This window comes from Oncorhynchus nerka, linkage group LG7 (assembly GCF_034236695.1).
Source record: "Oncorhynchus nerka isolate Pitt River linkage group LG7, Oner_Uvic_2.0, whole genome shotgun sequence".
Lineage (NCBI taxonomy): Eukaryota > Metazoa > Chordata > Actinopteri > Salmoniformes > Salmonidae > Oncorhynchus > Oncorhynchus nerka.
This window is the reverse complement of record NC_088402.1, coordinates 83,831,357-83,846,446: the sequence shown is the minus strand read 5'-3', so window position 1 is coordinate 83,846,446 and position 15,090 is coordinate 83,831,357. Positions and strand designations below refer to the sequence as shown.

Here is a 15,090-nt window from a genome sequence, read left to right as displayed (position 1 = left end):
GAATCATAACATCATCTTAAAAAATAGGTTCAATGTTTTAAGGGGAGAATTGGCTTGTGGCCGTCTTGCAAAATAGAGAACTCACTCAGCATTCAGAAGCTAAACGTGATGATATGCAAAGGAGGGACGCACCCAAAGTTGCATGTGTTCTCACATCTCACCCAAACTTGTCAAAGAGGGACCTCTCCATCAGACAGACAACCTAACCTCAGGATTCCTTCTCCGTGCCCTCCTACTTCTACTGTCACCTTGGTACTGTATCTTTACATTCATTACCTTTAGGATGTACTTTGTTGTCAGGACCTTGCCTCAATGTTCACTTCACCTGGGAAGTCCCTGATGTCCCCAGCCTGTCTTGCAGAAGGAGATTCCAGAACTGGGAGACAGAAAAGTGGTGCCATCCAGGTTTGTCAGTAATTTTACGACTTAAAGTGCAACTCAAGTCCGAATCCAGCCGACTAAAAGTCACAAGGACACTACTGTAACCCGACTCTTTATCATCGAACTCATGAAACCTCAAGAGCAGGTGACAGACCTGTCATACTAATGGGCCTGTTCAGAAGCTCTCAGGTATGAGATTGTAACATGTCTGTCAAACTTTTCAATTGTTCTTAGTTGAAGAAAACTTGGGCTCACTGGTCAAATCGTGTTGGTTAGGAGTAGGAAACAATATAATTGGCTGCTTTGTAAATATATTGCTAAAACTTAAGAGTGTCTTTGGGACTGTTTTCATATATTTTTGAAAATTGTATATTTTATGAAAAAGTACATTAAACAAACAACATGAATGTATCTCATGCTGAGTAGCATCTGAAACAGTGTGGTGACCCTCTCTCTGTGAAGAGGAACTGAAACTAGAATAACAAGAGTGTAAAACTGTTGAAGACAGCACCTCTCTCTCTCTCTCTCTGTTGCTCTCTCTCTCTACCTCTCTCTCTGTCTCTGTCTCTCTTACCTCTCTCTCTGTCTCTGTCTCTCTCTGTCGGTTTCTCTCTCTCTCTGTGTGTGTCTCTCTCTCTACCTCTCTCTCTCTGTCTCTGTGTGTGTCTCTCTCTACCTCTCTCTCTCTCTCTCTCTCTCTACCTCTCTCTCTCTGTCTCTGTCTCTCTACCTCTCTCTCTCTCTCTCTCTCTCTCTCTCTCTCTACCTCTCTCTCTCTGTCTCTGTCTCTCTCTGTCGGTCTCTCTCTCTCAATTCAATTCAAGGGGATTTATTGACATGGGAAACATGTGTTTACATTGCCAAAGCAAGTGAAATATATAATAAATACAAAATGAACAGTAAACATTACACACACAAGATCCAAAAGAATAAAGACATTTCAAATGTCATATTATGGATATATACAGTGTTGTAACGATGTACAAATAGTTAATGTACAAAGGGGAAACTAAATAAACATAAATATGGGTTGTATTTACAATAGTGTTTGTTCTTCACTGGTTGCCCTTTTCTTGTGGCAACAGGTAACAAATCTTGCTGCTGTGATGGCACACGGTGGTATTTCACCCAGTAGATATGGGAGTTTATCAAATTTGGATTTGTTTTCGAATTCTTTGTGGCTCTGTGTAATCTGAGAGAAATACAGTGCAAAGTATTGGAAAGTATTCAGAATCCTTTCCATTTTCCCACATTTAAAAAAAAAAAGTTATATATTTTTTCCCTCATAAACCTACACACAACACCCCGTCATGAGGAAGTGAAAACATGTTTTTAGAAAAAAAATATATATATATACCATATTTACATAAGGATTCAGACCAATTGGTAGGAGACTCAAAATTGAGCTCAGGTGCATCCTGTTTCCAAGTATCATCCTTGAGCTGTTTCTACAACTTGATCAGAGACCACCTGTGGTAAATTCAATTGATTGGACATGATTTGGAATATGGTCCCACAGTTGACAGTGCATGTCAGAGCAAAAACCAATCAATGAGGTTGAAGGAATTGTCCATAGAGCTCTGAGACAGGATTGTGTCGAGGCACAGATCTGGGGAAGGGTACCAAAACATTTCTGTAGCATTGAAGGTCCCCAAGAAGACAGGGGCCTCCATCATTCTTAAATGGAATAAGTTTGGAACTACCAAGACTCTTCCTGAGCAATCAGGGGAGAAAGTCCTTTGTCAGGGAAGTGACCAAGAACCCGATGGTCAATCTGACAGAGCTCCAGAGTTCCTCTGTGGAGATGGGAGAACCTTCCAGAAGGACAACCATCTCTGCAGCACTCCACCAATCAGGCATTTATGGTAGAGTGGCCAGATGGAAGCCACTCCTCAGTAAAAAAAAAAAAACATGACAGCCCGCTTGGAGTTTGACAAACAGCACCTAAAGGACTCTCAGACCATTTTTTTGTTTATCTATTTATGTATGGAAATTTAAAAATATATATTTTTTTATCAAATGTGTTTTTGTTTTATATATATTTTTAATTATACATTCATTTTTAATTTATTTCATTTATTTGAGGTATTTTCTTAAAACTGCATCGTTGGTTAAGGGCTTGTAAGTAAGCATTTCACTGTTGTTTCCGGCACATGTGACAAATCAAATTTGATTTTAGATTCTCTGGTCTGATGAAAAAAAGATTGAAATCTTTGGCCTGAATGTCAAGCGTCATGTCAGGAGGAAACCAGGCACTATCCCTATGGTGAAACATGTTGGTGGCAGCATCATGCTGTAGGGATGTTTTTCAGCTGCAGGGACTGGGAGATAAGTCAGGACCGAGGGAAAGAGGAATGGAGCAAAGTACAGAGAGATCCTCCAGAGCACTCAGGACCTCAGACTGGGGCGACGGTTCACCTTCCAACAGGACAACGACCCTAAGCACACAGCCAAGACAACGCAGGAGTGGCCTTGGGACAAGTCTCTGAATTGTGACTTTAATAACTCTACCTACATGTACATATTACCTCAATTACCTCGACTAACCAGTGCCCCTGTACATTGACTCTGAACCAGTACCCCCTGTATATAGCCTCCACATTGACTCTGAACCGGTACCCCCTGTATATAGCCTCCACATTGACTCTGTACCGGTACCCCCTGTATATAGCCTCCACATTGACTCTGAACCAGTACCCCCTGTATATAGCCTCCACATTGACTCTGAACCGGTACCCCCTGTATATAGCCTCCACATTGACTCTGTAACGGTACCCCCTGTATATAGCCTCCACATTGACTCTGAACCGGTACCCCCTGTATATAGCCTCCACATTGACTCTGTACCGGTACCCCCTGTATATAGCCTCCACATTGACTCTGAACCAGTACCCCCTGTATATAGCCTCCACATTGACTCTGAACCGGTACCCCCTGTATATAGCCTCCACATTGACTCTGAACCGGTACCCCCTGTATATAGCCTCCACATTGACTCTGAACCGGTACCCCCTGTATATAGCCTCCACATTGACTCTGAACCAGTACCCCCTGTATATAGCCTCCACATTGACTCTGAACCGGTACCCCCTGTATATAGCCTCCACATTGACTCTGAACCGGTACCCCCTGTATATAGCCTCCACATTGACTCTGAACCGGTACCCCCTGTATATAGCCTCCACATTGGCTCTGTACTGGTACCCCCTATATATAGCCTCCACATTGGCACTGAACCGGTAACCCCTGTATATAGCCCCGCACATTGACTCTGAACCAGTACCCCCTGTATATAGCCTCCACATTGGCACTGAACCGGTAACCCCTGTATATAGCCCCGCACATTGACTCTGAACCGGTACCCCCTGTATATAGCCTCCACATTGACTCTGAACCGGTACCCCCTGTATATAGCCTCCACATTGACTCTGAACCGGTACCCCCTGTATATAGCCTCCACATTGGCTCTGTACTGGTACCCCCTATATATAGCCTCCACATTGACTCTGAACCGGTACCACCCTGTATAAAGCCTCCACATTGACTCTGAACCGGTACCACCCTGTATAAAGCCTCCACATTGACTCTGTACCGGTATCCCCTGTATAAAGCCTCCACATTGACTCTGTACCGGTACCCCCTGTATAAAGCCTCCACATTGACTCTGTACTTGTACCCCCTGTATATAGCCTCCACATTGACTCTGTACCGGTACCCCCTGTATATAGCCTCCACATTGACTCTGTACCGGTACCCCCTGTATAAAGCCTTGCTATTGTTATTTTACTGCTGCTCTTTCATTATTTTTTTATTTTTTTTGGGGGGGGGGGGGTATTTTTCTTAAAACTACATTGTTGGTTAAGGGCTTGTAAGTAAAAATGTCACTGTAAGGTGAAAGAGCCCGGACTGGAACCCGATAGAACATCTCTGGGGAGACCTGAACATAGCAGTGCAGTGATGATCCCCATCCAACCTGACAGAGATTGAGAGGATCTGCAGAGAAGAGTGGGAGAAACTCCCCAAATAGAGGCGTGCCAAGCTTGTAGCGTCATACCCAAGAAGACTTGAGGCTGTAATCGCTGCCAAAGGCGCTTCAACAACGTACTGAGTAAAGGGTCTGAATACTTCTGTAAATGTGATATTTGAGTTGTTTTTTTATTATATACATTTGCAAAAATGTCTAACCCTGTTTTTGCTTTGTTATTATGGGGTATTGTGTGTAGATTGATGACGGGGGGACAATTTAATCCTTCATTTTGGGTCAATCACAGGGTCAGGTATTCTGCTACAGTGTACTCTCTGTTTAGGGCCAAGTAGCAATCTAGTTTGCTCAGTTTTTTTGTTAATGTGTCAAGTAATTATCTTTTTGTTTTCTCATGATTTGGTTGGGTCTAATTGTGTTGGTCTGGGGCTCTGTTTGTGTTTGTGAACAGAGCCCCAGGGCCAGCTTGCTTAGGTAACTCTTCTCCAGGTTTGTCTCTCTGTAGATGATGGCTTTATCATGGAATGTTTTGGAATCACTTCCTATTAGGTGGTTGTAGAATTTAACGGCTCTTTTCTGGATTTTGATAAATAGCGGGTATCAGACTAATTCTGCTCTGCATGCATTATTTGGTGTTTTTCATTGAACACGGAGGATGTTTGTTCAGAATTCTGCATGCAGAGTCTCAATTTGGTGCTTGTCCCATTTTGTGAATTCTTGGTTGGTGAGCGGACCCCCAGACCTCACAACCATAAATGGCAATGGGTTCTATAACAGATTCAAGTCTTTTTTTGCCAGATCCTAATTGGGATGTCAAATGTTATGTTCCTTTTGATGGCGTAGAATGCCCTTCTTGCCTTGTCTGTCAGATCGTTCACAGCTTTGTGGAAGTTAAATGTGGTGTTGATGTTTAGCCGAGGTATGTACTGTATCGTTTTTTGTGTGCTCTAGGGCAACAGTGTCTAGATGGGATTTGTATTTGTGGTTCTGGCTTTAATATTTTTACATTGCCAAAGCAAGTGAAATAGATAATAAACAATAAAATGTCTCTCTCTCTCTCTCTCTCTGTATGGGCAGACAATGAGAAAGGTGTGGCTGGCTGTGGTGGTTCTTCTGATACACTTCACTGAGCTGAGAGGATCTATGGGTAAGTGGCGATGCACATAGCAAATGGAGAACCCATCCTCTGAAAGGGTGTGTTTTTCACAGACAGACTGCATGCCTCTGTGTCCATGCTCTCTAGGCCTGGATGGAAGATGCCTGTCTAAGCCCACCTGCACTGAGTGTCTGAGAAGCCTTGGCTGTGCCTGGTGTAAACAGAAGGTTTCTCAATATGTTATTATTTTTTACATTTGTTGAGAACATTCTACCAGGCTTTGAATTACTTTGGTGTGGGTTACACTCAAAACAAACCTCCATAGCAATAACATAGTATGTACATACACTATGTATCAACAATATTCATATTAGTCCACAGATCCTTTACACGCCTCTCTATTCAAGCAGAAACTTTCAAGCCATCTGTCAAAGTTGTGTTCTGTTGACCTCTGACCTGCAGGATTTCCTGGCGCAAGGGGAGCCAGACGAGCGTCGCTGTGACAGGGAGGAGGCACTGAGAAAGAGACACTGCTCTGACGGACAGGTCCTGAACCCCCAGCCTGCAATACGGAGCAGGGCAGAGGAGCCAATGGGGACCGGGGTCCAGCTAGAGCCACAGAACCTCCACCTTAAGCTAAGAGTCGGTGAGGCCTTAGGACTTACACGTATGGACGCACGGAAGCCGGGAAGGCACACTCTTAGAGTCGGTACACTCTTAGAAAAAAGGATTCCAAAATGGTTCTGCGGCTTTCTCCATAGGAGAACCCTTTTTGTTTACAGGTAGAACTATTTTAGGTTCCATGTAGAACCCTCCATGGAAAGGTTTATACAAGGAACCCAAATAGGTTCTACCTGGAACCAAAAGGGGTTCTTCAAAGGGTTCTGCTATGGGGACAGCTGAAGAACTCTTTTTGGTTCTAGATAGCAATTTATTTTTCCTAAGAGAGTAGGGACTGAGGACTCACACACACACAGGCAGGCAGGCAGGCACACACACACACACACACACACACACACACACACACACACACACACACACACACACACACACACCTGAGTCAGTGAAGACTGTAGACAGCAGACAAAACAGGTTGAAATGAGGTCATTAGAACAGGAGAACAACCAGTTCTGGTGAGGATTTAAACTTCTACACATTATCCCCACTGATTGGTCCACTGATTATTATAGGGAAATCAGAGGACATTTTACTTTGCAAGTATAACTTATCTTAGGCTAATATTACTATCTCATACAATATGATATTGATTGTTGATAGCCCAAGGCCTAAGTAAGTATAAAATATGTTATGTTTGATCAATGCTCCTTTGATCAATCACATGCACATTTGATGGTTGATCCCTTTTCCTCTTCTCACCCTCTTCTGTTTAAATCCCAGGCATGCCCCAGTCATTTGAGGTGAGGTTCAGGCGTGCAGAGGTTTATCCCATAGACCTGTACTACCTGATGGACCTGTCTTTCTCCATGAAAGATGACCTGAAGAACATTAGGAACCTGGGACGGGAGGTGGCCACTGCCATGAAGAACATCACCAGTGCTGTCAGGATAGGTGAGTGTCACTGTCCAGCCATTATGGGGCTTTGGAAGGTGTTGCTCTCAAACTTCTTGTGTCTGTGCATCTCAGCTCCATCACTTCACGTCAACCGGTAAGATTATATGACCCTTGAACAGAGCATACAATTCACCCATCAGCCCAACTCAACCAATTCATGCAGAGGAAAGTTTGCCCACTTTACCGTTTTGATTTGGACTGAAAGTTTATGCCTGATCCGATCAGAACCTGTTGACAATCCCTGTCAGGTTCAGGCTAATCTCATCCATCAGCCGGCTGCAGCAGTTGAGCCTGGGGATGAGGTTCACACTTGGGGTCAAAACTCTAGCCCTCATAGTGTTTCTCTATCCCCCTCAGGCTTTGGTTCCTTTGTGGATAAGGTGGTGGAACCCTACGTCAGTACAGTGGAGGCCAAACTGGCCAACCCATGCAACGAGGGGTACAAGAGCCCCTGCCAGCCTGCCTTCAGCTTCAAACATGTACTGAAGCTCACTGAGGACGTTGAAGAGTTTGAGAGAAAGGTGAGCCAGCAGAGTTACTTACGACTTTGAATTCCTTGTAGAACATCACTTCCAACTCCAGGCTTCTTCTTCTTCTTTTTGTCTTATTTTACTTCTTCTTCTTCTGTCCTGCACCATTGGTTCAAGGTATTGACATGTCAGTCCTTTATTAATTTCCTCTTCTGTGTCACGCCTTTAGGTGAGCAAGCAGAGCATCTCCAGTAACCTAGACAACCCAGAATCAGGCTTTGACGCCATCATGCAGGTGGCTGTCTGTCAGGTAAGAACGAATGGCTGACTGGTGTTTCAATAGAACTCAGAACTGTATTTTGAAAATAGAGTTAGAGAGAAAACCGTGTAAAAGAACAGCAAATAAGCTTCATTGAGACTTTATGCACTGGCCTGGCCTAAGTATGTCTAATCACATAGAACAGCATACTGTACATAAAGTCAAATAAAATAAAAATCTAAATTTATTTATCACATGCACTGAATACAACAGGTGTTTTATTTTTTTATTTTTTATTTCACCTTTATTTAACCAGGTAAGCAAGTTGAGAACAAGTTCTCATTTACAATTGCGACCTGGCCAAGATAAAGCAAAGCAGTTCGACAGATACAACGACACAGAGTTACACATGGAGTAAAACAAACATACAGTCAATAATACAGTAAAAAAAAACAAGTCTATATACAATGTGAGCAAATTAGGTGAGAAGGGAGGTAAAGGCAAAAAAGGCCATGGTGGCAAAGTAAATACAATATAGCAAGTAAAACACTGGAATGGTAGTTTTGCAATGGAAGAATGTGCAAAGTAGAAATAAAAATAATGGGGTGCAAAGGAGCAAAATAAATAAATTAATTAAATACAGTTGGGAAAGAGGTAGTTGTTTGGGCTAAATTATAGGTGGGCTATGTACAGGTGCAGTAATCTGTAAGATGCTCTGACAGTTGGTGCTTAAAGCTAGTGAGGGAGATAAGTGTTTCCAATTTAAGAGATTTTTGTAGTTCGTTCCAGTCATTGGCAGCAGAGAACTGGAAGGAGAGGCGGCCAAAGAAAGAATTGGTTTTGGGGGTGACTAGAGAGATATACCTGCTGGAGCATGTGCTACAGGTGGGAGATGCTATGGTGACCAGCGAGCTGAGATAAGGGGGGACTTTACCTAGCAGGGTCTTGTAGATGATGTAGACGGTGTAGACCTCAACAGGTAAAAACTTTTTTTTTAAGTAAGAGATAAGAAAAACAAGTAATTAAAGGGAAGCAGTAAATAACAATAGCGGGGCTATATACAGGGGTACCGTTACAGAGTCAGTGTGGAGGCTATATACAGGGGGTACCGTTACAGAGTCAGTGTGGAGGCTATATACAGGGGGTACCGTTACAGAGTCAGTGTGGAGGCTATATACAGGGGGTACCGTTACAGAGTCAGTGTGGAGGCTATATACAGGGGGTACCGTTACAGAGTCAGTGTGGAGGCTATATACAGGGGGTACTGTTACAGAGTCAGTGTGGAGGCTATATACAGGGGGTACCGTTACAGAGTCAGTGTGGAGGCTATATACAGGGGGTACTGTTACAGAGTCAGTGTGGAGGCTATATACAGGGGGTACCGTTACAGAGTCAGTGTGGAGGCTATATACAGGGGGAACTGTTACAGAGTCAGTGTGGAGGCTATATACAGGGGGTACCGTTACAGAGTCAGTGTGGAGGCTATATACAGGGGGTACCGTTACAGAGTCCGTGTGGAGGCTATATACAGGGGGTACCGTTACAGAGTCAGTGTGGAGGCTATATACAGGGGGTTCTGTTACAGAGTCAGTGTGGAGGCTATATACAGGGGGTACTGTTACAGAGTCAGTGTGGAGGCTATATACAGGGGGTACCGTTACAGAGTCAGTGTGGAGGCTATATACAGGGGGTACTGTTACAGAGTCAGTGTGGAGGCTATATACAGGGGGTACTGTTACAGAGTCAGTGTGGAGGCTATATACAGGGGGTACCGTTACAGAGTCAGTGTGGAGGCTATATACAGGGGGTACCGTTACAGAGTCAGTGTGGAGGCTATATACAGGGGGTACCGTTACAGAGTCAGTGTGGAGGCTATATACAGGGGGTACCGTTACAGAGTCAGTGTGGAGGCTATATACAGGGGGTACCGTTACAGATTCAGTGTGGAGGCTATATACAGGGGGTACTGTTACAGAGTCAGTGTGGAGGCTATATACAGGGGGTACCGTTACAGAGTCAGTGTGGAGGCTATATACAGGGGTACCGTTACAGAGTCAGTGTGGAGGCTATATACAGGGGGTACCGTTACAGAGTCAGTGTGGAGGCTATATACAGGGGGTACCGTTACAGAGTCAGTGTGGAGGCTATATACAGGGGGTACCGTTACAGAGTCAGTGTGGAGGCTATATACAGGGGGTACCGTTACAGAGTCAGTGTGGAGGCTATATACAGGGGGTACCGTTACAGAGTCAGTGTGGAGGCTATATACAGGGGGTACTGTTACAGAGTCAGTGTGGAGGCTATATACAGGGGGTACCGTTACAGAGTCAGTGTGGAGGCTATATACAGGGGGTACTGTTACAGAGTCAGTGTGGAGGCTATATACAGGGGGTACCGTTACAGAGTCAGTGTGGAGGCTATATACAGGGGGTACCGGTACAGAGTCAGTGTGGAGGCTATATACAGGGGGTACCGTTACAGAGTCAGTGTGGAGGCTATATACACGGGGTACCGTTACAGAGTCAGTGTGGAGGCTATATACAGGGGGTACCGTTACAGAGTCAGTGTGCGGGGGCACCAGTTAGTCGAGGTAATTGTGGTAATTATGTACATGCAGGTAGGGTTATTAAAGTGGCTATGCATAGATAATAACATACAGTAGCAGCGGCGTATGGGGGGGGGGGGTGCAAATAGTCTGGGTAGTCATTTGATAAGCTGTTCAGGAGCCTTATGGCTTGGGGGTAGACCCTGTTTAGAAGCCTCTTGGACCAAGTCTTGGCGCTCCAGTAGAGCTCGCTGTGCGGTAGCAAAGAGAACAATCTGACTAGGGTGGCTGGAGTCTTTCACAATTTTTAGGGCCTTCCTCTGACACCACCTGGTATAGAGGTCCTGGATGGCAGGAAGCTTGGCCCCGGTGATGTACTGGGCCGTACGCACTACCCTCTCTAGTGCCTTGTGGTCGGAGGCCGAGCAGTTGCCATACCAGGCAGTGATGCAACCCGTCAGGATGCTCTCGATGGTGCAGCTGTAAAACCTTTTGAGGATCTGAGGACCCATGCCAAATCTTTTCAGTCTCCTGAGGGGGAATAGGTTTTGTCGTGCCCTCTTCGCGACTGTCTTGGTGTGCTTGGACCATTTTAGTTTGTTGGTGATGTGGATGCCAAGGAACTTGAAGCTCTCAACCTGCTCCACTACAACCCCCTCGATGAGAATGGGGGTGTGCTCAGTCCTCCTTTTCCTGTAGTCCACGATCATCTCCTTAGTCTTGATCACGTTGAGGGAGAGGTTGTTGTTGTCCTTGCACCACACGGTCCCTACCACACGGTCCTCCCTATAAGCTGTCTCATCATTGTCGGTGATCAGGCCTACCACTGTTGTGTCATCAGCAAACTTAATGATGGTGTTGGAGTTGTGCCTGGCCTTGCAGTCATGGGTGAACAGGGAGTACAGGAGGGGACTGAGCACACACACCTGAGGGGCCCCCTTGTTGAGGATCAGTGTGGCGAATGTGTTTCCTACCCTTACTTCCTGGGGGCGGCCCGTCAATCCTAGTCAGCACAGTCTAAGTCATTGTTTCTATATACTGTAATATTGTATGTACTGTATATGTAGTTTAAAACCCTCCAACCAACCTGTCTGTAGGATGACATTGGCTGGGGTAATGCAACTCGTATCCTGGTCTACACCTCAGACGATACCTTCCACCTGGCAGGTGATGGGAAGCTTGCTGGGATCTACCAACCTAACGACGGGAAATGCCACCTGAATAGCAATGGGCTCTATAATAAGGACACCGTTTATGTGAGTGAACCCTATGTCCGTCCCTAGGAAGCTATCTCTTCTCACAAACCAACCTCCACACAAATGTATTTTAGGACTATCCCTCAGTTGGACACCTATCTCAGGTCATATCTGCCAATAACATCAGGCTGATCTTTGCAGTGACAGACCAGCATATTCAAAACTATGAGGTAAGGAATTCAGTTACTGAAGACTTGAGTTTGCTCCCTTAGCCAATGTCTAAAACTTTTGGTTACTGTGTGCCCTAATGAACATGACCCTCAAACTCCTTTTCTGAACCCCCATCCCAGGCACTCAGTGAGATGATCCCCCAGTCGGTGGTGGGCCTCCTGGAGGATGACTCCAGCAACGTTGTTCAGCTCATCTCTGAGGCCTGCAACGTGAGTCTATTTATACCTACTGCACAAACCCAACTATGGCATTTCAGTTGTACTGAAAGGTTCATGATGACCTCCTCCACTGATGTCCTCCTCAGAACCTATCGTCCTCCATCCTCCTGGAGCACCGTGACGTCCCACCAGGCCTGGGGGTCTCCTACAGCTCCCACTGTGGTGATGACAGGCTAGCTCAGGGGCAGGACAGAGGGGAGTGCAGTGATGTCAGAACCAATCAACAGGTAAAGCAACTGGCAGGTTAAATACTGTGGCAGTAGCAACGTCCTCTAATAATGCCCAGTGAACTGTATACTCAAAAAGCACCGTCAATACACTGACTCAGAAAAGCCACGGTTAAATTCTAGATTTGCACTTAGTCATCCACTACAGTTAACAAAAATGTGGTACAGCATGTGGAGACCCAGGGGACCAGACAAATAAAAAACTGTTTTTATGAACCCTATTGATCATTCTACTGTATAGGTCAATTTCACAGTTACTGTGACCAGCTCGAGCTGTCTGTCCAAGACAGAGTCTTTCATCATCAAAGTGCAGGGTATCAATGAAGAGCTGAGGGTTACCGTGGAGACGCTGTGTGACTGTGACTGTCAGGACTCTGAGGAACAGTCATCCCAGTGTCATGGCAATGGAACATTCCACTGTGGTATCTGTAGGTAGGTAGTGGCACCCAACTTACAGCCGTGTTGATTTTCACTATCTTCAGCATTAAGTTGTGTATTGAAGAGGGACATTTCATCATCTTGCTGCTGTATGTTGGTTGAAATTGATGTGGTGCAGACATCAGTGCTTTGTTGAAACCAATAACCTTGATCTTTGGGTCTAGGCCGGGTTGCTGCAAAGGTCTTTGCGACAACTGTTGATGTTAAAATGGCTTTGAGAATACATTTGACTTATAGAATCACTGTGTGAAGGCCAAAAGCTGAATCGCGTTGGCTCTATTTTTAACAGAAAATTTGCATTTTTATTTAATTACATTGTCCTCCAAGAGTTGCTGAATCTCCTCTCTACTTGACCATGGTTGTTTTACAGCTGTGATTCAGGACACACAGGCCAGCGTTGTGAGTGTGAAACACAGCCGGACAAAGACACCAGTATGGCCTTAGAGACCCTGTGTTCACCTGCACAGACAAACAGCACAGGCACACCACTGTGCAGCGGCCATGGGAGCTGTGTGTGTGGCCAATGTATCTGCTGGGGCCAACACAGGGGCCAACACTGCCAGTGTGACGACATTAGCTGTAACCGTCACAACAACATGATCTGTGGCGGTAAGGGAAAGTTAGGTTTAGAATGGGGGTGTTTAAAATGTCCTTTAGAATGTGTTTATCACCTGGTTTCACTGCTTTTTCTTCTCAACAACTTTAGTTTAATATGCTGAAAATGATTATCCTATCTGCCTCAAAAGAGCTGGAGAGGGTTTTTAGTACAGTCTGTATTGAGATGATTAACGCCCCTGTATGTGTTCTGTCCGTGTATATGTCTGTTCTGCAGGTAATGGGAGGTGTGACTGTGGTAACTGTGAGTGTTTCCACAACTACACAGGCCCTGCATGTGAATGCTCTATCCTCACAGATCAGTGCCAGACCAGTAACGATGGAATCTGCTCTCACCGAGGACAGTGTGAATGTAATGAATGCCATTGTCACCCTGGTTTCTTTGGCAGCCACTGCACCAAGCCCCTGGCACCATGTGACACATACCGGTGAGATAAACCTGATGTACTATATATGCCACATAGCAGATGCTTTTATCCAAAGCAACTTGTATGTAATCCCAGAGGGAATTGACCCCACAACCATGGCACTCTTACCAATAGAGCTATATAGGACATTTTATCTTCCAAATATTAGTCCATGATCATTTCAACATGTGCAACGTATTGCTTTAGCTACAGTTTTGTTTCCACACTATTACTATTAGTTGGTTGCTATATACTGTATATTTGAGTATGAAGGACCAAATAAAAAATGTTCCTTGGTGCGTGTTTCAGGGCCTGTGTTGCTTGCATGTTACTTGAGTCAGCCATAAACGTGTGTCACCATCCCTGTGGCTCTGCCAAGCCTATCCACATCATTGGGACTCAATCATTCACCTGTCAGGATGATACTGTACGTTTTAATGTGGAACTCATCATAAATACTGGTGACATCTTTGTCTACTACACAGATACTCCAAGTAAGTTTTATATTGTCAAACTGTAAATTATAGAATAACTTTATTTTCCCCATAGAGAACTTCCGTATATTATCCGAAGCCAATCCTAAGCAACACCCCTTGGTAATAAATTGTGTCTTTTTTGTTTCTTGTCTTGTGGTGTCTTCCTAAATTCATGAAAGGAGGGATTGACCCATGGATTATAAACATGGGGAAGGCAGTGGTAGGAATCGTTTTACTGGGTGTCATCATGATAATAATTTACCGGCTGATGTTAGAAGTGTCCTACCAGCGGGAGCGTAGAAGGTTCCTGAAGGATAAGGAAAATATCTGCTGGGAAGACGTGAGTATAAGAAAAGAGAGAAAGGGACAATTATAATATGCACCATCCAAAAGCACAGTCAAAAGTAGAAAAAGGCAGCACGAGTGTGATTCAAAGTTTGAGGCATTTGCTGACCCTTTGAAGGACAAAAACTATGTTGATGGGTTGCTAGGTTTGTGTTTTTTCCTACATTTTTTATTTATTTATTACAGACTCAAAATCCACTGTTCCAAGAGGCCAAGACAACATTCACCCACCCCATGCATGTGTTGGAGCCAGATGCAGATTGTGCTACATCAACCTTTGGAAAATAAAACAAATGTGATGTGGTCTATTATGGCTCAGCTGAATTGTTGTAGGAGATATGATACTTGGTGGGATTTTTATGTGGCTGAAGATTTTTTGTTTATTAAATGTACATGTGAAAGAACCCAAGGAAAGTGGTGTTCTACTTTGTGTATGAATAGTAGCTTTCATAATCCTGCCAAAATGTAGAACATCACATCACACTATATCCAGTGATCCTCTGATATGAAATCAATGGTTTAGAAACGTTATAGCTACTCCCCCCAAAATGTGTTGCCATTCTTTGATAAAACGTACAAAATGTATTGTAGCCTACAATAAAAGTACAGTATTTCAAGAAAGAAAAGACGCT

At 44.4% G+C, this 15,090-nt stretch overlaps 1 protein-coding gene across 5 annotated transcripts; it reads left to right on the top strand.

The window, feature by feature from the left end:
• Positions 1-162: 162 nt before the first annotated feature.
• On the top strand, positions 163-15,084 carry LOC115105630 (integrin beta-7-like). Of its 5 annotated transcripts, none has more exons than XM_065020888.1 (17): positions 163-405; positions 5,441-5,510; positions 5,607-5,686; positions 5,922-6,105; positions 6,858-7,028; positions 7,389-7,552; positions 7,731-7,811; positions 11,403-11,561; positions 11,636-11,731; positions 11,852-11,941; positions 12,037-12,177; positions 12,419-12,609; positions 12,986-13,224; positions 13,448-13,658; positions 13,947-14,131; positions 14,293-14,453; positions 14,645-15,084. In XM_065020888.1, the coding sequence occupies exons 1-17, from the start codon at positions 313-315 to the stop codon at positions 14,744-14,746; spliced, it is 2,418 nt and encodes an 805-aa protein (XP_064876960.1). In that variant the 5' UTR covers positions 163-312; the 3' UTR covers positions 14,747-15,084. The 5 variants fall into 5 exon arrangements, with proteins under 5 accessions (XP_064876960.1, XP_064876962.1, XP_064876964.1 ...); XM_065020892.1 differs by having other exon boundaries at positions 191-252; XM_065020889.1 differs by lacking the exon at positions 163-405 and adding an exon at positions 422-570.
• The last annotated feature ends 6 nt before the right edge of the window (positions 15,085-15,090 follow it).

Bases quoted from the DNA above. Each gene is read 5' to 3' on its own strand.
- LOC115105630 (XM_065020888.1), top strand. From the start codon at position 313: ATGTTCACTTCACCTGGGAAGTCCCTGATGTCCCCAGCCTGTCTTGCA. The intron at 406-5,440 runs GTTTGTCAGTAA...CTGTATGGGCAG, and splicing joins AGAAAAGTGGTGCCATCCAG to ACAATGAGAAAGGTGTGGCT. The intron at 13,659-13,946 runs GTGAGATAAACC...TGCGTGTTTCAG, and splicing joins GCACCATGTGACACATACCG to GGCCTGTGTTGCTTGCATGT.